At 52.7% G+C, this 18,440-nt stretch overlaps 3 protein-coding genes across 6 annotated transcripts; all 3 read right to left on the reverse strand.

The window, feature by feature from the left end:
* Window positions 1–1,320: 1,320 nt before the first annotated feature.
* On the reverse strand, window positions 1,321–3,763 carry LOC128817234 (nucleolar pre-ribosomal-associated protein 1-like). The gene is made up of 4 exons (XM_053995604.1): window positions 3,639–3,763; window positions 2,829–2,854; window positions 2,004–2,606; window positions 1,321–1,412 (listed from the first exon to the last, which is right to left on the reverse strand). Exons 1-4 carry the CDS (start codon window positions 3,761–3,763, stop codon window positions 1,321–1,323), a joined length of 846 nt encoding a protein of 281 aa, XP_053851579.1.
* A 4,110-nt stretch (window positions 3,764–7,873) lies between these two features.
* On the reverse strand, window positions 7,874–12,130 carry BCL7B (BAF chromatin remodeling complex subunit BCL7B). Of its 3 annotated transcripts, none has more exons than XM_053995362.1 (6): window positions 11,954–12,130; window positions 11,564–11,639; window positions 10,737–10,833; window positions 9,573–9,743; window positions 9,289–9,368; window positions 7,874–8,901 (listed from the first exon to the last, which is right to left on the reverse strand). In XM_053995362.1, the coding sequence occupies exons 1-6, from the start codon at window positions 12,043–12,045 to the stop codon at window positions 8,809–8,811; spliced, it is 609 nt and encodes a 202-aa protein (XP_053851337.1). In that variant the 5' UTR covers window positions 12,046–12,130; the 3' UTR covers window positions 7,874–8,808. The 3 variants fall into 3 exon arrangements, with proteins under 3 accessions (XP_053851337.1, XP_053851336.1, XP_053851338.1); XM_053995361.1 differs by having other exon boundaries at window positions 9,573–9,758; XM_053995363.1 differs by having other exon boundaries at window positions 9,573–9,758; window positions 11,986–12,099.
* A 510-nt stretch (window positions 12,131–12,640) lies between these two features.
* On the reverse strand, window positions 12,641–18,432 carry TBL2 (transducin beta like 2). Of its 2 annotated transcripts, none has more exons than XM_053995359.1 (8): window positions 18,378–18,432; window positions 17,643–17,797; window positions 17,432–17,556; window positions 16,976–17,160; window positions 16,197–16,348; window positions 14,954–15,080; window positions 14,180–14,332; window positions 12,641–13,193 (listed from the first exon to the last, which is right to left on the reverse strand). In XM_053995359.1, exons 2-8 carry the CDS (start codon window positions 17,770–17,772, stop codon window positions 12,737–12,739), a joined length of 1,329 nt encoding a protein of 442 aa, XP_053851334.1. In that variant the 5' UTR covers window positions 17,773–17,797; window positions 18,378–18,432; the 3' UTR covers window positions 12,641–12,736. The 2 variants fall into 2 exon arrangements, with proteins under 2 accessions (XP_053851334.1, XP_053851335.1); XM_053995360.1 differs by lacking the exon at window positions 18,378–18,432 and adding an exon at window positions 16,440–16,481 and having other exon boundaries at window positions 17,643–17,844.
* Between the last annotated feature and the right edge of the window lie 8 nt (window positions 18,433–18,440).

An 18,440-nucleotide genomic window follows, 5' to 3' on the forward strand; every position in this document is an offset into this window, starting at 1 on the left:
CAGGTCTGACATAAATGTCTTGAAGTGCCATTCGAGCTTTTTAAACCCAAAAAGACCGTCCTGATTCCTGAGTCCAGTCTTCTATTCATACTTGTGATAAACTGTGGTAACTTGTTTGTTCATCAAAAGAATTAGAATATTAAAGGGGGAAATATAAAATTAAAGTATAAGGGACCAGCTTGCTTGTTAAGAGATAGGGGAAGCATCTGTGAAGTTGGGAAACAGGAAGCAACTGCTACAAACCGCAAGGCTATAGGCATATTGCAAGGCGCAAGACCACAAGTATGATTAATCATCATATAGGGAGCTTTTCTTAGCTTCCTTTGCAGACACAGGCTAAGGATGTTGGGGGATGGCTGGAGCTGATTGTGAAATCAGCGACCACCGGGCGGCGGCCACCGGAGTGGACGGCGTAGGAGTGCTCCGGGTACGCCCATCACTGTCCGGAACCGATTGTGAAACCAACGATCACCTGCCTCGACACAACGCAGAGACGATGCAGAGGGATGCTCAAGCTACGCCCACCGCTATCGCAAGAGACGCGAATGAAGAAACCTCCAAGAAACTATAAAAAGAGACTGAATAAGGGAGTGGGGTGTGGGGCACTGCAGTGTGGGACACTGCAGGAGGGGCGGTTTGGAGACCCCTACCCACCCAGCGCTGTTTTGCTTGCTACTGCTTGCTGTAATTAATAAAATTCTAATTGACCTTAAAAAGGCTGAATCAAATTATTCGCCTCAATTTATCACATACTGGTTTTGGTATCATGAAACCATCCAGGCCCTCCAAGAAACATTAAATCATGGTGACTAAACCTCTGTCTTCTGGTTCTTTGCACTTATACCCCAGTGTAGGAAGCTCTGCAGCCTTTTTTTCCCGTCCTGTATTAGAGAGAGGATAGATATTAAGGGCAGACACATGCACAAACAGTCTCTCTGGTTCTTCAAAAAGATAAAAATGCCTGTAATAAAAATTACATAAGTAATATTGTCTCTCAAACTGTTCAAGAAAAGGGAAATTGGAGCTTTAATGGCCCACTGAGAGATGTTGCATAAAATCTTCCCCCTGAGTTTGTACTCAGTAATAAAATACTGATTTTTTTGACCAAACAAGGTAGGTCTATATGAGAACAGCTCAGGAGGCTTTCACAGCTCACGGTGATGAGGACGGAGCAGAGAAGAACGTTAAAGATGACATGTTAGTCCCCTGAATTAATGCCCTGATGTAGCCAAATTTCTTTGCAGAGAGACATAACAGTTTCTTCCCTTTGTCTCCGAGTGTCTGAGTCATCCTGTAATTCATAATCTGCACTAGTGCAGATCAATCTGACAAGGCTAAGTAACATATATCCGGCTCCTGTGCTCCAAGCCACATGTCTCCAATGTAAATGGAAGTCAGAAACACAGAAACAGCTGTGGAAGAAAAATGGGAGAAAAATCAGAACAGATATTCTTCTATTTCCCCACAGGATTACCAAGCCAAGCTGCTTGGTACCTCCAGGACTATGTTTTAAAAGAGTTCCCTAATTCTTTTCCTAGCTGGAAAATCTGCAGTGGCTTTGCCCATGCAAAGGCAATGATCCTACTCACAAGAAGGAACAAACCAGTTTCCTGTTAAATAAAACAGCTGGAAATCTGACCTGTCATGCTCTCACTGACCAGCAATAGGGATCAGCATCCAGGCCCACGTGGAGTTGGGTTTGGCAGACCATTTTCCCTCTTGGAATTATATTTCTTTTACACTTTTTGTTCTGTTTTAGTACCTGAAAGGGAAGTTTCTTGGAGGGAGTGGGAGTGATGTAGTGTCAGAAAACCTCAGTGTGACCACGCTCTGTGCTGCCCACCCCTGCCCCCATCCCACCAAAGACACAGCTTCTGTTTTGGGAAGCCATGAGCCTGGGTGGATATGGGAGAACTGATTTAATGGATTAAAAAAGTCATGGAATTTCCTAGTTTCTCCCACCACTGCCTCATAACTTGAGTGATAAGAACAAGACAAGTCACCTGTCTTGTCTGTATCCTCTTCCACCGTTGCTGATAGGCACAGAGATTTCACAAGCTCGTGGAAGGTGCTGGACAGGCCCTGAGCCTCCATGAGCTGGAGCATGATGGAACTGAGCCCACCGAGCTGCCTGGAGAGCCCAGCTGAGGTGCTGCTGGCCTGGCAGAGCCAGGTGTAAAGCTTGAAGAGGCTGTTCCTCAGTGTCTCATCCCTGAGCATCTCCTGCACGGCCGCTGGGCGTGGTAGGACGTGGTTCCGCAGCCACCTCAGCACTAGTGACACGTCCTGCTCCCCGAGGGCGCTCTGCCCAGCCAGGGACCTCACCAGCCACTCAGTGACAAGATGAATGGATGCACAGGTGACAGCCACTGCCTCACCCCCAGGTTCACTGGCTCTGAGGGTCTCCCCTCCCTGTGTGGGGGGTGGTGCTGGGAAAACAGGGTCCCAGTGGGCAAGTATGGAATTCAGATGTTCTCTGCATTTCTCCAGCTCAGACACTTCCAGGTCGGCAGCAGTGTCATCTTCTTCCACCTCGTTCTTTTTCCAAGTGTGACGATACAAATGAGATGAGGTTTGTTGAGGTTTGTTCTTGTCTTTAATATTTTCTGTAAGAAGATAACCACCATCAAAACAAACATCATATACTCCAAAGGATTTTCCTAGAACAAAATTGTGCAAGCAAGGTGCTCTCCTGTGTTGATTCAGTCGTTAAAATGGCAAGTACCAGCCTCATTTAGCAGCCTCATGGAGCCTGCACTGTTCAAAGGGGCTCCAGGAGCTCCCAGAGACTCCAGGCTGGAACCCTGTTCCAAACTGGATCGCCCAACCTGGGGATGAGAGAAGCTCCTGAAGCCTGCAGCAACACAACCCATACAGGCAGTAAATTACAGGCATCACTCCAAAAACCCTCTTCATGTCTTCCTGAGGAGTTTTAAAGGGTGAAAAAACTGTAGAAAAGCTAAAGCTTTTACAGAATCCCTTAAATACATGATACCTTCTTAACTGATACAGAACATTTAAACAAACCTACAGAAGCTTTGATGTGTGCCAAAAGCAGCTGCTGCTGCAGGAAACCAGCGTTGTTTTAAGACCTCCCACTCCCAAGTTCCTTGCACTTTTTGTTCACAAAGAGAATAAGAGAAGTCACACAAGTCCTGGGTTTTCTTCCTTTCTTTAAAACTGGTGACAACAAGAGACACCAACTATTAACTTTCACTTGCTTTACTTATTTATTGTTTTTATTTACACACACCTCTTTCAGATCCCCATTCACAGCTTTGAGCACAAAGCCTCCAGGCACTGCTTCTTCTCTTAAGATTTCATTAAAAATACCCTTTTTCAAAGCCCGACTCAAGATTTGCCACTATATTTCATTTTAAAGCTCTTTCCCTTCATAAACTGTGTTTCTGCAAAGCTTCCAAATTGTGTTAAGGTTCAAAATCACCACAAGGAAGATCTGAAAAATGCCTTTCCATTTCCTTTCCTCCTCCCTCAAGGTACATCAGTCTGACAGAAGGTTTTAGTACTACTTCCACAGAGGTTTGCCTCATTTGAACTGCTGGTCTCTAACAGCTACAACAAAATATGCCTTCCTTGAAGTATTTCAGCACTTACTGAGCAATTCTTTGTTTCAGTACTTCTGAGCCAGGGCCTGCAGGTCCTCCTGCAGCTGCAGGTCTTTGCTGACAAGGCTCCACTTGTGCAGCAGCAGCAGCAGCTCCCTGCTGGAGAGGACGCTGTCGTTGACCGTGAAACGCCTCATCTCCCTAAAAGCCTCCACAACAACAGCATGTTATTCCAGCACAGGGCTGAGGGTGCCAACAACTCACTCAGCTTGGCCAGATCTACATTAGTCCTGTCAAAGGAAAACACAAGTGCCATGCATGCAAATTCATCACTACAGCTCTTAATCCCTACTGTCAGAATGGCCAGGAATTAGGGACGAAGGACTTGACAGCAACTGTGCATCACATTTTACTTTATTCCCTGCGTTCAAACACCTAAATCCTCCTGTCAAAGAAATCTCATCCAAATTCACTACTCAACACACCAAATGAAGGTGAAAAAAGCCATCCATCTAGCAGAGATAAAGAAAGCCTCCTGGCCTTAATAAAGTTCAAACTGGACAGAGGATGAAATGCAAACCAACTAAAATAAAAAACAAAACAAAGGACTTACCGAATATGGTTGATTAATGTGACCAAAACACACAGAAATTCATTTACAAGCGGAATTGGAAGAAGTTTCCTATTCTTCTGGGATTGATTCTTGTTTTCTCGATGTTGGGGAAGATGAAATAGCAAAGCCCTATAAATATGATGGCCTGGCAAAAGAGTCAGAAAATACAGATATTGAGATGAGAACAAGATTTGAAATATCAAACCCTAATTACTGAGCAACTTGAAAACAATAATACAGCCAAGTTGAAAGCAATCCCCCCTTCTGATTAAACAATGCCCTTTACCTACAGGTAGGTCCATAGGTCAAATGGAATGTTCTGTCTCACCCCCCAATGTATGGTTCATCCCATACCTGTAACCCTCCCCTGAAGTATCAGGTATCTGTAACCCCATTGGCCCAAGTCCTGTCCCAGCCCACCTTGAAGCCCCCTGATAAGGTGCGGCCGAGGGACCGGACGCTCTCGTGGACCTTCCTCTTGGGATGCTCACCTGGAACCCTCTCTCTCTCTCTCTCTCCCCCTGCTCTCCCTGGGCCTGCCATGAGTTGCGGCTAGCAAGTCCAAGCAGGGCCCTTCACCCCTTATAATAAACCACGTGTTCTAAAGACCTGGCTTCAGAGATCCTTCATCACCACCCATCCAAACCGTCTTGGAGCCCAGCAGTCCCCACACTCTCTTGTTCCCTAAATTTATTAGCCATAGAGTATGGAGTAAGGAAACATTTTTATTTATCACCTTGTTCTCCAGAAACCTGAAAAACAAAACAAAACAAACAAACAAACACACACACCGCCCCCCCCCCAAAAAAAAAAAAAAAAAAAAAACAAAGGAAAAAAAAAAAAAAAAGAAAAGAAAAGAAAAAAGAAAGAAAACCACATTTGAAAGGCAGATCCTCACCAGCAGCTGGTCCATCTCCTGCAGGGGACTATATTCTAGTGCACTTTTGGTGCACTTGCCTGAACCTGTCAGGGCACTCTGTGCTTACAGAAGAGATTTTTTGTCAGGGAGAGGCACGGGGAGGAGAAATAATCTTCTAGGCAGCTCAAATCCATTACTGTGCCACTTCCTGTGCAGCAGGTCCTGTGAAAGGATGGGAACTGAGGGTGCTTGAAATTTAAAAGCTAAAGACACCAGCACAAGGTGTCCTTTTGCTTTGTCAAGGAAGTGATTTCCAAATCACAAAGCCCCCCCACCATCATCTCTCCTACCACCACCTGAAAGCATCTTGATTCTCTTCTCAAAAACACAAGGGACACCTCAGAGTTCAGCAAGTTCTGCCAGTGCAGCCCTCGGTGCCCCTTTCTCCAGGTCTGTCCCCCTTGCTTTCATCCTCAGCCACGTCATTCTTCTACCGTGGACAGGAAATTGTTCCCATTTCTCCTGTACTTCTCTGGTTACCTTTTCTCTAAGCCGTGCAGGACCCACAAGAGGAAGCTGTGATCCTCTATCAGCTCATGGGCAGCTCTGGTGACACGGGCAGCACTTTGTAATATCTCCAGAACACATCTGAAACAGAGAATGCAACTTGTTCTTTTACAGCCAAGATCTTCTTTCTGGAACTCTTTCCTAAAAGTGTTTTCCCAATAACTACCAACACATCAGGATAGTTTGTGTTCAAATCAATCAGCAGCTGCCCCTCCTGTCTGGCCATCCTCATCCTGAAATGATATATTATTAAAAATACTTGATTACATGATTATCACCAAATTCTTAGGATTCAAAATTGAACAGAATTGTTGGGAAAGCTCTCTGAGACCATGGAGTCCAACTTGTCCCATAGCAATGCCAAGGCCACCGCTAACACATGTCCCTCCCCGTATGCCACATCTATACATCTGTTAAATCCCTCCACAGATGGTGATTCCACCACTGGCCTGGGCAGCCTGTGCCAGAGCTGGACAACCCTTTCACTACAGAAACTTTTTGCTGATGTTCAACCTAAATCTCCCCTGAAAAAATTTGAGACTGTTTCCTGTGATAAATGGATGTGATTCATGCTAATAAAATTGTAATTATATCAATAATTTGGGAAAATAATAAGAAAAAATATATGTGATCAGTTATTAATAGAAGGAGGGTTCCCTTAGAGATGATTCTTGTGAGAAACTGGATATAGGATATAATGTTGGAATAAGAAGAATATCCAAAAGGAGAAACGGCCTTGCGGGGGGAAAACTCCCAACACATAATTGGCAGAAGTCAGGACCTGACTCCCAAACCAAAATTGGCACCAACTGAAGTTAAGACAACTCCCAGAGCAGGATCGACCTTGAATATGAATAAAGTTGGGACCATTCCAGACAGGGAGTCTAAAATAGTGGTCTTATCTATGAAATAAATAAGGTTTAATTGGAACATAGTGCTTACTTATATAACACCAAGCTCAATGTGCATGCGCCACCTGCCAGGTTATCCAAAGGACATGTGAGGAAGACCTTCGGCCTTCCTCCAAGAAGACCCCCGAAGAGACCAGAAGACCCCATAGCAACAATGGGAGCATGTGCTGTGCAGTAGAATGACATAGATTTCAAGAATCGGAAATAGCAGGAAATTTATGGGAAACTATTAATGAATATGTATTATCATACAGTATATAAGTCATGTTTGGATCCTTTTGCCTTTTGTACGTGAGGCAGGATGGGAAGCCCTCCACATACCCCAGTTGATCAGTTTTTGCCTATGCTTTATCAGAAACACTGTCAAATTTCTTTTTGTAACTACTGAATTATATTTGATTGTATTATTTTATCTCAATTAAAACTGCTGCTAGATTTTAAGTTTGTGGTATATTAAATTAGACATATGGGACCTCATTCATAACATTCCCCTCACACCACTCTTTGTCTGTGGGAGCAGAGCCCAACCCTAACCTTACTTGCACCCTCCTGTCAGGGAGCTGTTCAGAGCAAGAAGTTCTCCCTTAAGCCTCCTTTTCTCCAGACTGAGTGTCCCCAGGTTCCTCAGCTGCTCCTTATCAAACGTGCTCCAGGACCATTCCCCACTTCCGCTGCCTTTCACTGGACATGCAGAGAAGGGCACACACAAGGTATCCGGACCAAGAAAACTTGGGAAAAAGGAAACATTAGAAAATGAAAGTGAAAATTAAAATCATTTATTGCAAGGGCAGTCAGGTCTCAGCGGGCTTGGTACGGAGGCCGCGGGTTAACGATGGGAATTGCTTGGGCGCTCTAGCACTGGCCTGAAGTCACGTCCAAAACACATCCCCGCCTAGCGAAGCCGCGGCCAATTTATCCCGGCCCCCGCGGCCCCTGACGGCGAAGCGCCCCGTCCCGCGGGCAGAGTCCCTTGGGTGGGCGGGGGCGGCTGCGGAGCGGGCAGAGCCCCGGGGCCGGTGCCGCGGTCGGAGCCGCTGCACGGGGCGGAGGGGCCGCCCCGGGCTCCTCTTCCCTCCCACCCGCCCCGAGCCGGCCCCGCCGGGCGCTGCTGCCGCTTCGTCTCGGGCTCGAGGCCCTCCCCCGCCCGCTCCGGACGGCGCCGGCCACCGGCAGGAAGGAAAGTGTGGAGAACGAGGACGGGGCGCTGACCGAACTTCCCGGGGAATCGGGATCCGGGCCGGCTCCGTGGGCGCGGCGGGCGGCGAGTGCTGGCACTGGGCCCCGTTTAGCAGAAACTTCCTTTCCCTTCTCTTCCCGCACCGCCCCTCCCCACCCGGCCGACATCGTGCTCTGCATCTGTATTTCAAACAGTTTAATTTTAAAAATATTCTATTCAGTGCTAAAATAACTTTCCACTTCCACGCGCGGCCGCGCCTCCAGCTTCACCAGGCTCGATCACGGACTCGGCGGGACATGCAGTGGCAGCGGGGGGAGAGCGGGGCCGGGGCGGGTATTGGGGGGCGGCAGAGCCCCAGGGCGGGAGCACTTCCCGGGGGCTCCAGCACCCTGCTGCTTCCTTCACCACCTCGGGGATAGCAGGTACCTAGGCCGGGGAAGATCCTCCAGCACAGGGCAGCGGCTCGCCCTGCTCTGCCGGCTCCCGGGGGACTGCAGATTCCACCGGGCTGGAGTTGTGCCCCGAGGCAGAGCCGAGGCCGGTCAGTACCTGCCCTCCAGGAGGGGAAAGTGCTCCCCTCTCTCCCAGCATGAATGGCTTAAACTAGCAGCTTATTGCACAGCGTCCCAGTGGGTCCCTGACGGCTGCCCCTTCACTGCCCCCCACACCCACCGCCACCTGCTCCCACAACCAAGTGAACACATCACCCGGAACAGGTGGAAGGTGGCTCTCCTGTTCCCAGCACCCAGGGGAAGGGCGGGCAGGCAGGGGAGCCACAAGCAGGCAAACAGCATCTGCCAGTGTCCCAGGGACCATGGAGAGCAGGGAGCCCCATGGAGAACTACCCCCACACATGCAACCCACCCAGCGGAGACCCCCAGCTCTAGGGCAGGGAGCAGGGAGAGAAGGAGCCAATAAATAGAGGCAAATTTGCAGGTACTGGCAGCAGCCCCATCCATCGGGCAGGGCAGGGCAGGGCAGGGCAGGGCAGGGCGCACTTGATGCGAGTGGTGGGAGCCCCGACACTGGGGAAGGGGCAGGCTGGAGGGAAGCGCTGGTCCTGGTGGTGCCAGGCAGCTCTGCAAGGGGCTGGCGAAGGTGCCGGGCCAGGCAGGTTAGCTCTCCGAAGCTGTGTGGCACACAGAGTTCTGGTCAGCACAAAATCTCTTCAGAGGTGGCGCACTGGAGTCCTCCTCCTCTTCAGTTACCTGCAAGAGGTCACAGGCAGTGACACCAAGGTACGCACATCTAGACAAGGCTGTGTCACACCATGGGGACAGTCTGGGCTGTCACCTATGCACAGACCCCAGGGCACCAGGAATGGGAACCCACTCCAGCCCTGGAGCCTGCCAGAATCATAGTTTTCCCACACCCCTGTGTTCCTTCCCTCACACTTCAACACTTGATCTGAACCAGGGGATAAAGACCAAAGCTCAGGAAAACAGGAGATTCTGGAAGTTCCCAGGGGGCATTTTGGGACTGCAGAGCAAGTCCACCCACCAAGATGCTTCTGCTACAAGAAGCAGCAACAATGATCAAAGGGCTAATCTGGATCCATGCACATTTAGAGATGGCTTCAATCCCCCTTCCCTTACCTGAGTCTCAAGGGGGACTGGCTCTTCCTTTGTAAGAGTGGGAGGCTCATCTGCCACTTCTGAGGAAGGCAGGGAGGGCTCTGGGGAGAACAGATGGGTCAACAAAAATGCAGACCCAGCACCAGCTCAGTACTGAGCCAGGACAGAACGCCTAGCTACAGAAGTCCCCAGTGCCCTGACAGTTTCCAGCAGTGTCAAGGCCACCCACCAGATCACCAACAGCCCTGGAGTGGCCTTCCCTGAGCCCACCCATCTGCCTCCTTTCTTCTTGGTCCAGCACCCACCTTCCAGGGTCTCCTGCCCCAGGGTAGGAGGCTGCGAGTCATCCGTGCGGAAGTCAGACGTGTGGGCAGGACTCATGGACTCACTCTGCTGAGGACTGGGGCTGGAGTTGGGGCTGCTGTCCACCTTGAGCTGATATACATCAGACAGGGAGCTCTGGTTGCTGTTCTCATCTGCAGAAACAGCACCTGGTGAAGAAGAGCACCTTGACACACGGGCACAGGCAGCCCAGGGCAGCACTGCAAGCTAGGGTCTTGCTGAGATGGCAGAGCATGGTCAGAGAGATCAACAGGGGATTCACTGTTCCCCATCAGCCTAAGGGCTGTCAGACACAGGACTGAGTCCTCCAGAACACAGTGGGAATCATATACATAACTGGCCATGGGAGAGGGAACGTTCCTGCCCTGGGAATGAGAATGAGCGCTGCCAAATCCCACATTTTGCATTTTGGGAGGGCCCTGGGCATCCAAGGGCAGGAATCTCCTGCTGTGTATTATGGCTTTGTTCCTCCCCTGTGAAGCAACACAAGGATTAATGGTCAGCACCTGTCTCCCAGTGAGGAAGCAGGCCTGACACACACCTTGCCAAACTGCAGAGCTGCAACATAACCCCGCCACATCTCCTGGAAGTGCCAGCAAACTCCTGATTTTCCTTAGCCACACACAGAGCAGGGGCTGGGCAGATGTGTACATTCTACTTCAGCAGTGAGTCTGGCACTGCCGGAGCCTCTCCTGGCTGCACCACAGTGCCTAGACCAAGAGCAAGGCCAGGGACAGCCTTTGCCCCTTCACCCTAAGGTCCATGGAAATAACTGTTGGAAAAGCAAGCTTGGCTGCAGGGGCTACTGGCCTCTCCCCAGCAGAGAATGGAAAGGGGGGATCAGGAAACCCTACTCCTCCAGCTGGCTGTGAAGCTTCCCACAGAAGATACCAGAAACAGCCTATTAAGACACTCTAAGAGCAAAAATGAACAGTTTAGACAGAAACAATCCAGAAGTGGATCACCCCAACACCACAGCCCAACTTCATAGCTCTCTACTCCATGCCGGTGCTCAGAGGCAAGCACTGCTCTTCCCCATACAAGCAGCACACAGAAGCAGCAATGTCCCAGCTGCTGTACAGCCTTGGAGTCTTTCCCCACATTGAAGGGAGCTCAGCCAGACCCACCTTGGAACTCCAGAAGGAGGGAGGAGTTGGCAGAGGTGTCAGCTGGGAAGCCATTGGGTTCTCGGGCCGTGCTGCTACTCGATTTGGATTTCTCTTTCTTGAGGAGAGAAAGAAAAGCACAAATACAATGTCAGAGAAACACATGCTGCTCCAGAGAAGCCATTCCCCTTTCTGTCTCCAGAAGCCCAGAGGGATGTGCTCAAGCCAGCCTTTTCACTTGCCTTTGGGGGCACATTCCTAAGTGAGAGGCAAAACTCAGTCTATGAAGGGACTGGGAATCAGGAAAGAGAGGAGGAGCTGACACCCATCTAGGAATGACACTGAGTAAAGCAAATCCTTGGAGGAGTCAATCAGAGAGTCTTAAGGGAAGCAGGAGGGGCCTCAAGGGAGCTCAGGGGGCTCGACAGTTCAGGGGAGGCTCAGGTTGGCTGAAGGGGCTCGTTGGGGCTGGGGGAGGGCAAGAAGGCTTGACAGGGGCTTATGGGGCTTCAGAAGGGACTCGGTGAAGTTCAGGATCAGCTTGGGGAGGGATTAGGGGCTTGGGGGCGCTCGGGGGATCTCGACAGGACAGGAGGGGCTCGGTGGGGCCTCAAAGGTGCTCAGCAGGGCTGGGAGGGCTCAGCGGGGCCTCAGGTGCTGGCTTGGGGAGGACTCAGGGGTCGACTTGGAGGGGACTCAGGGGGGTTTGATGGCTCGGAGGTGGCTCAGGGGGCTTCGGTGGTCGGTAGGGCTGGCTTGGGGAGGCTCAGAGCTCAGCTTAAGTTGTTAAGGGAGCTAGGCTGGCTGTGGGCGGTGGCTGCCGGCTCGTCTCCACGCGCGGTACCCACCTCCTTACTGTCCGCCACTGGTACCCACTTGAATATCCGCAGGGACGTGTCACCCACCGTCACCCACTTCTTCTCCCTGCGAGACACAACGCTGACGGGCCGGACCGGGCCTGAGGCACCATGGCAACAAACCCCGCCATCCCGCCGCGTTCCGGTTGGCCCAGAGGAGCGCCCGTTCAGCACCGCGCAGCACTGCCCCCGCCCCCCGCGCTGTGATTGGCTGGACTAACCGCCCATCACAGGCGCTTCTGTCCCCGCCCCGATCCCATTGGCCACCGCCCCCCCGCCCGCACCCGCTGGTTGGGCGCGCAGTCCCGAGTCGCACCCCGCGGTGCGGTGATTGGCTGCGCGCGGGCGGCGCGGCCCTCCCCCCCGCGGGCCCGCCCTCACCATCTGCGGACGCGCTCGATGGCTGCCATCACCTTCTTGATGTCATCCTTGGCGCGGCTGCGGGTCTCGGCCCGCACCGAGCGCCCCGACATGGCGCGCGCAGCCCCGCAGCACCGGTTCCGCCGCACCCGCCGGCGCACCCGGCCCCGCGCACGCGCCCTGCGTGGCCCGCCCGCGCGCTGCGCGTTTTGCGTCACCACGCCCGACACGCCCCGGCTGCTGCGCCTGCGCAGACGCACACGCCATACAGTGGGCACGGAAACGAGGCGCAGGTGAGGCGACGGTGCATCGCCATCTTCCTTTGGGCCAGGTCCCGCTGCACACCACCGTTAGATCACCCTGAGGTCACCCTGAGATCTCGGGCCAGGGGAATGGGGCCACGCTAAGTCCGCTGCACCGTTACACCACTGCCCTGTTCCCTACAGCAGAATCCCTACCGTTTTGTATCAACATTGAGCTTTGGCAGCTCTCTTGAAAAAAAAACACAAACAACTAACCAAAAAAACTACCCCAACTCCACACAACTCCCGTTTCTAAGCTCAGGCGAGCTCATAGGCATTGCCTTAGCAAATCAATTCCATGGGATACTAATGATCTAAGCCCTGGGGGAAAAACAACACAGGAGTGTGACACTGGGAGATGCCACTGTCCCCAGCCCTGTCCCGCCATCACAGAGCACGCAAGGAAGAACCCGGGCACTCTTTTATTATTGCTGTTCACAGTTATTAAAAAAAAACAACATCCCCAAGGCAGAGCGCAGTTGCCTCCTGCTGTACAGGTAGCTTAGTACTTCTTGCCATAGATAGCAGCCAATGCTTTGCGAGCACTGGAGATCTGCTGCTCCAGCCTCTCCTGCGTGGCTTTGTTCCCAGTTTTTTTCAGCATGGCCTCCATCTCCTCCACCACGGCACGGTGCCCAGCAGTGTTGTGGAAGACACGGATAGCGCGGTCCCCACAGGACACGACATAGCGGCCGGTGGTGTCAAACGCAAGGTCTGTGATACAGTGGCTGTGCACGCCAAGAAAACGCTCCTCCTCCTCGCCGCGCCGTGTGTTGTACACCACAATGTCTGTGCTGCCCGCCACAGCGACCGTGCGGCTGTCAGGGGACAGGGCAATGCGGCATGGCTCCAGAACTGCACACTGCCCTGTCAGGAGCAGATATGGGTCCTGCTGCTTCTTGTACTCCACATCTGTGTCCCAGAACTTCCATGTGCCATCCTTTGACACGGTTGCCATCCTGCAGCCAAAAGAGAGCACAGTGAGTGCATGGAAAAAGGGCGGCACCTCTTGCTCTGCCCTGCCCATGAACCAGGAATCCTCTGTGGAGAGAGATCTCTTGGGAAGGGTGAGTCTATACACAGATACAATCTGTGTTCTCTTTCCAAAGCAAAAGGAACCTACTACTACACCAGGCTGCTCCAAGCCTCTTCCAACACAGCCTTGAACACTTCCAGGGATGGGGCAGCCACATCTTCTCTGGGCAACCTGTGCCAGGGCCTCACCACCCTCACAACCAAGGCTTTCTTCCTAATATCCCACCTAACCCACTCTCTGTCGGTCTGAAACCGTTCCCAGGGGAATGGTTTATCTTGTCACTCCAGGCCCCTGTAAATAGTCTTACTCCCATCTTTCTTGTCAGTTCCCTTCAGGTCCTAGAAAGCCACAATTACATAACCTGAAGCCTTCAATTTTCTAGGCTGAGCAATTCCACTTCTCTCCTCCATTCCTCATACCAGAGCTGCTCCATCCCTCTGATCATGTTGGTGTCTCCTCTAGACTGACTCCAGCAGCTCCATGTTCTTCCTGTGCTGAGACCCCAGAGCTGGAGGCAGCTCTGCAAGTGGGGTCTCACCTGAGTGGAGCAGAGGGGCAGAATTCCTCTCTCCCTTGTTACCCACGCACTGTGGGATCAACCCAGCGGAGTTTCTGGGCTGGGTCATGTCCATCTCTCACCCACAAGCACTCCCAGGCTGCTCTCAGTCTGTTCATCCCCAGCCTGGATTGATACCGGGGGTTGCCCTGATCCAGGTGCAGCATCAGCACTTGGTCTTGTTAAACCACATGAGATTCCTATGAGCAGGGAATACACAGGTGGCACGAGCCAGATTTGGCTCCCCAGGGCAGTGTTTTACCCCCCTCAGCTCAGTGGTGCAGCTGGTGAACCCTGGAAGAGATGAGCTTACATGTCCTTAGGGTAACTCAGAGCAGGTAACACACACATACCTCCTTGAGTCGTTGGAGAATGAAAAGGATTGTACACCAGCAGTGTGGCCTTTCAACTCAAAAGCCCTGGTCACCTCCCTGAAGTCTCCATTCTTATTAAAATATACCTCCCACACCTTCACATCGGGGGTAAAGCCACAGGATGCCACAAACCTGTGTGAAGAAACAGAAACAGAGACACAGGTTGCCTCTTACAGAGAACCTGAGCAAGGCAGGGCCACAGCTCTGCAAACCTGTCCTGACTCCTGCACTCAAGCTGAATTTCCACTTTTCCCTGAAACCTGGCTGGTAAAGGGAACACTAAGGAAGGGCACCAGAACAACTCAGGAATGAGAAGCTCTTCGGTCAAAGTAGAAGAGCTAAATGCTTTTGATCCCCAAACTCCTCACGCCAGGAGCAAGGCAAATCAACCTAAAGCAGCAAGTGATTTTCCCGATAAACAGATTTGCCAGAAATAAAATCTTTATTTTTATAATTAACCTTTAAGAGGTCACAGACAAAATGCTGTTTTCTTTGCAGAGGCCATTTGCTCTGTCCCACCCCTGCTACCTGAGGCTAAAGCTGTTCTCAGATTACCAGAACAGCAGTGCTGAGGCAGGATAGCAACACAAGAGTGCCTGACCCCACATCAGCTTCATCTCGTGGGGGGACAAAATACCTTTTTAAACTGTGGAACCCTCAGAAAATTGCATTACAATAACAATTAACTGCCAATAGTCTGAACTGATGCCATCCTGTGCGAAGGAGCAGCCTGGAATCCTGCCTATCACTCACCTCCCACAGGGTGACACTGCGGCATAGGCATTGTTCATCTGGTTGGTGTTAATGCTGGCCAGGACTTCGCCCTTTAGGCTCCAGATCAGGATGGTGGTGTCACTGGAAGCTGTCATGATAAACTTACCTGGGGAAAAAAAGGCAAAGATCAGGAAAGCCCTGAGACCTAACATTGCCACAGACTCAATGAAGCCCCAGGATAACCTCTCCCTGCAACTGGAGAAAACCACCAGCAGCACCAAAATCCAAGGAGTGTCAGTCTCCTAGGACAGAGTAAAGAGCAGTATCAGAAGACTCAGCTCTTGGTTATGCCTCAGTACTCCCTTGGCTCCCAAGCAGGCAGCAGGCACAGAGCCCATGTGTGCCCTGTACTCAGGACCCTGAGCCCCACAAGCAGAGCTGGGAGCCCCATGTGCAGCCCCACTGGGCTGTGCCACAAACAGGAACAAACACTCCACCTGACCTGCATGCCCAAAATCAGCTTGAGGATAAGCACCTTTCAAGCTGTGGATTGCAGGCAAGCAACTGAATCCCAGTCACAACACCACGATCCATGATTGCTGGTTGTGCCCATGCTGGACTCCTGCTTGTTCCCATTTCCCCTTTGCCGCCTCAGCCCAGGCAGGGAGTTGCCTGTTTACCTTCCAGCTACTTGTTGCAAATTTAAGTTTTCACTTTCACAGCTCCAGTCTCAGTTAATATTTTCCCTGCTCTCCTATTACAGAGGTGAACTCACATCCACCTGCTTCCAACTGCCACTGGCACATACCTGACACATTAATCCATCAAGCCGTCACCACTAAAATGTAATTTCCACCCACCCACCCCCACCTCTGTTCTAGATGATCCCAGAAGTTCAAGATAGACCATATTAACTCACTAGAGAGATTTCTGACTGGTTAAAGAGAGACTGGCAGCCCAGAGAACAGCGATCCTCTCAATATTGAGACCAGACCTCTTTGCAACAGCATCCCTGAAAACATAAATTAAGAAACTGCATAGCGGGGAGCTGGTTACAGGGATATTATTGGTGTGAAATTGGTGTGAAAACACCACCTTTTGGTTCAGTTGGTAGCAAATTAAGTAAAAAAAAAAAAAAAAAAAAAAAAACGAATAGACTACAGAGTTCAGTACTAGTGCTGTACACAGCCCTGAGAATGCCAAAAACTCCAACACTTTGAATCCAGCAGCTACACAAGGAAATCAAAGCTGATCTGGAGAGGTGAGCAGCTCATTTCCATACCTGTCTCTGCAATCCCTATGTTAATGACAGGAGCCTTGTGCTTCTTTGGGAAGTCCCCAGAAGTCGCAGTGAAGGTGAAGCTGCCATCATCCTTCTTGGTCATCTTGTAGACACGAATAGTCTCAGCATTGGCCAGCCAGACAATGAAAGCCCTGTGGAGGGACAGGCTGTGAGCCCCAGCTCAGCCCAGGTCACTCAGGGGCACCTGGGAAGAGGGATATGCTGCCAAGTAAAAATATTTACAAGGGCACCAAGTTCTCTCCCTGTGTTGGTTCAACTGCAACACTGAATGAAAAAGAATGAAATTTATTATCCACAGCAGGAAACAAGATCCCTTCCTCTCTTTCTAAAAGAGACCACTTCAAAAAGCCAAAACACATTCTTCCACCAACTTTCCCACCCAGCAAGACCTCCCCTAACCACCGGAGAGACTCAGCAGCACATTCCAGCTGCAGAGTCAGCTGGCAGTGACCTCAACAGATACCTTTCATGGGGGCAGCAAGCTGGGCACAGGGATATTTGCCCTGAAAACCACATTAACCCACCAGGAGCTGGACTAGATGATCTCCAGAGGTCCCCTCCATCTCGAACTACTGTGATTCTGTGATTAAGTGCCAGCTGCTCTCAGGAAAGGCCATGGATCAGTGATACTGTGATGACCCAGTGAGAGATGCTGCCTCCACCCATCCCAGAGCAACACCACTGATCCCACCACAGCTTGGCCGTGAGACTGGCGGCTCTGCAGGACATCGCAGTGCCAGTACAAGGTCCGGCTGTACCGTGAGTCAGGGCTGAGGCGGACGAGCTCGGCGTGGTCCAGACCTATGTTGGTGCGCAGGCAGCGGTGCTCCCGCCCTGCCAGGTCCCGGGTGCTCCACAGCCGCACCGTGCGGTCTTCAGAGCATGACGCCAGGTACTTGCCGTTGCTGCTGAAGTCCAGGCAGGTGACCGGGCTGCTGTGGCCCTGCAGACAGAGAGTGGTCACGGAGGACGCGGGGGGGATGGGAAGGAGCAGTAGGACACCAGCACCTGGCGGGGGGGAAGAGGGACACCGGCACAAGCGGGACACCAGCATCGAGAGGGACACCTGCACCGACCCCGGCAGGACAATGGCACCGGGGGGGGGGGGGGGGAGGGGGGCACCGGCGGGACACCAATATCGAGGGGGACACCGATGCCGAGGAGCACACTGGCATCAGCACCGGGAAGGCGCCGGCCCCGTGCACACGCGGTACCTTGAGGGCAGCCACCAGTAGCCGGTGTGCGAAGTTGTGCTGGTGCGGCTTCTCCCTGCGAGCCCTCACCGCCAGCTTCGCCTTCCGCGGCTCCTCCGGCCTGGCGTGCCCGTTCGCCCTGGCTCCTGCGGGAGCGGAGGGGTCGGTAGGTACGGTTCAGCTACGCTCCGCTCCGCGCTGCCCGGTGCCCCACTGTCCCCACGGTACTCACCGTCCTGCGGGGCAGTGGGGGTCTCCCGCGGAGCAGAGCGGTACAGCGCGACCGCCAGAAGCAGGACAAGGATGAGGACGATGAGGGCGCCTGGTAGCCCCGAGCCGCCGAGCGCTGCCGCCACCTCCATATTCCCGCCGCCGCGTCAGCGGCCGCTACCAGGAAGGGGGGGGGATTTCCGTGTGCGTATACGCGGCCCCGGTAATACGCGGAGGGCGGCCCCTGGCGGTGGTACTGCACCCCTCGCCCCGGCCGTCGCCCATTCAGCAGCGGATATCCCTGACCCCCTCCTAGGCCCTGTTCTCAGCCCCTGCCTCCCACAAAGCCCCGTAACCCCCCCCCCCGACCCTCTTCTAACACACTCCCCCAGCACCTGAGCACCTCAGTCCATGCCTTCCACGAAGCCCGGACTCCTCTCATCCTACCACTAGCTTCTACGTGTCCCCCCCCCCCCCCCCACACCCCGGTCCCTGCCCTCATGCTCCCCAACCCCGGCTTCCCTCCAGTCCCTGCTCCCCAAGCCCCGGCCATCACCCCCCGCCTGCTCTTACCTTAACCCCGGCCCCTGCCCCCGCCAGCCCCTGCCCGCACCTCCCTTCACCACCCCTCCCCCCCGCCAGCCCCGGACCATCCCCCCCACAGCCTCTTCCTTCACTTGCCCCCAGCCTCGGTTTCCCTCATCCCTCAGGCCCTGGCCCCCCTCCCAGTCGCGGCTTTCACCCCTTCCGGTATCACCCCCCTCAGGTCTCGGCCGTGCCCAAAGCGGCCCCGGGGCTGAAGAGCCACGCGGAGTCCGTG

Source organism: Vidua macroura, chromosome 20, assembly GCF_024509145.1.
Source record: "Vidua macroura isolate BioBank_ID:100142 chromosome 20, ASM2450914v1, whole genome shotgun sequence".
Taxonomy (NCBI): Eukaryota; Metazoa; Chordata; class Aves; order Passeriformes; family Viduidae; genus Vidua; species Vidua macroura.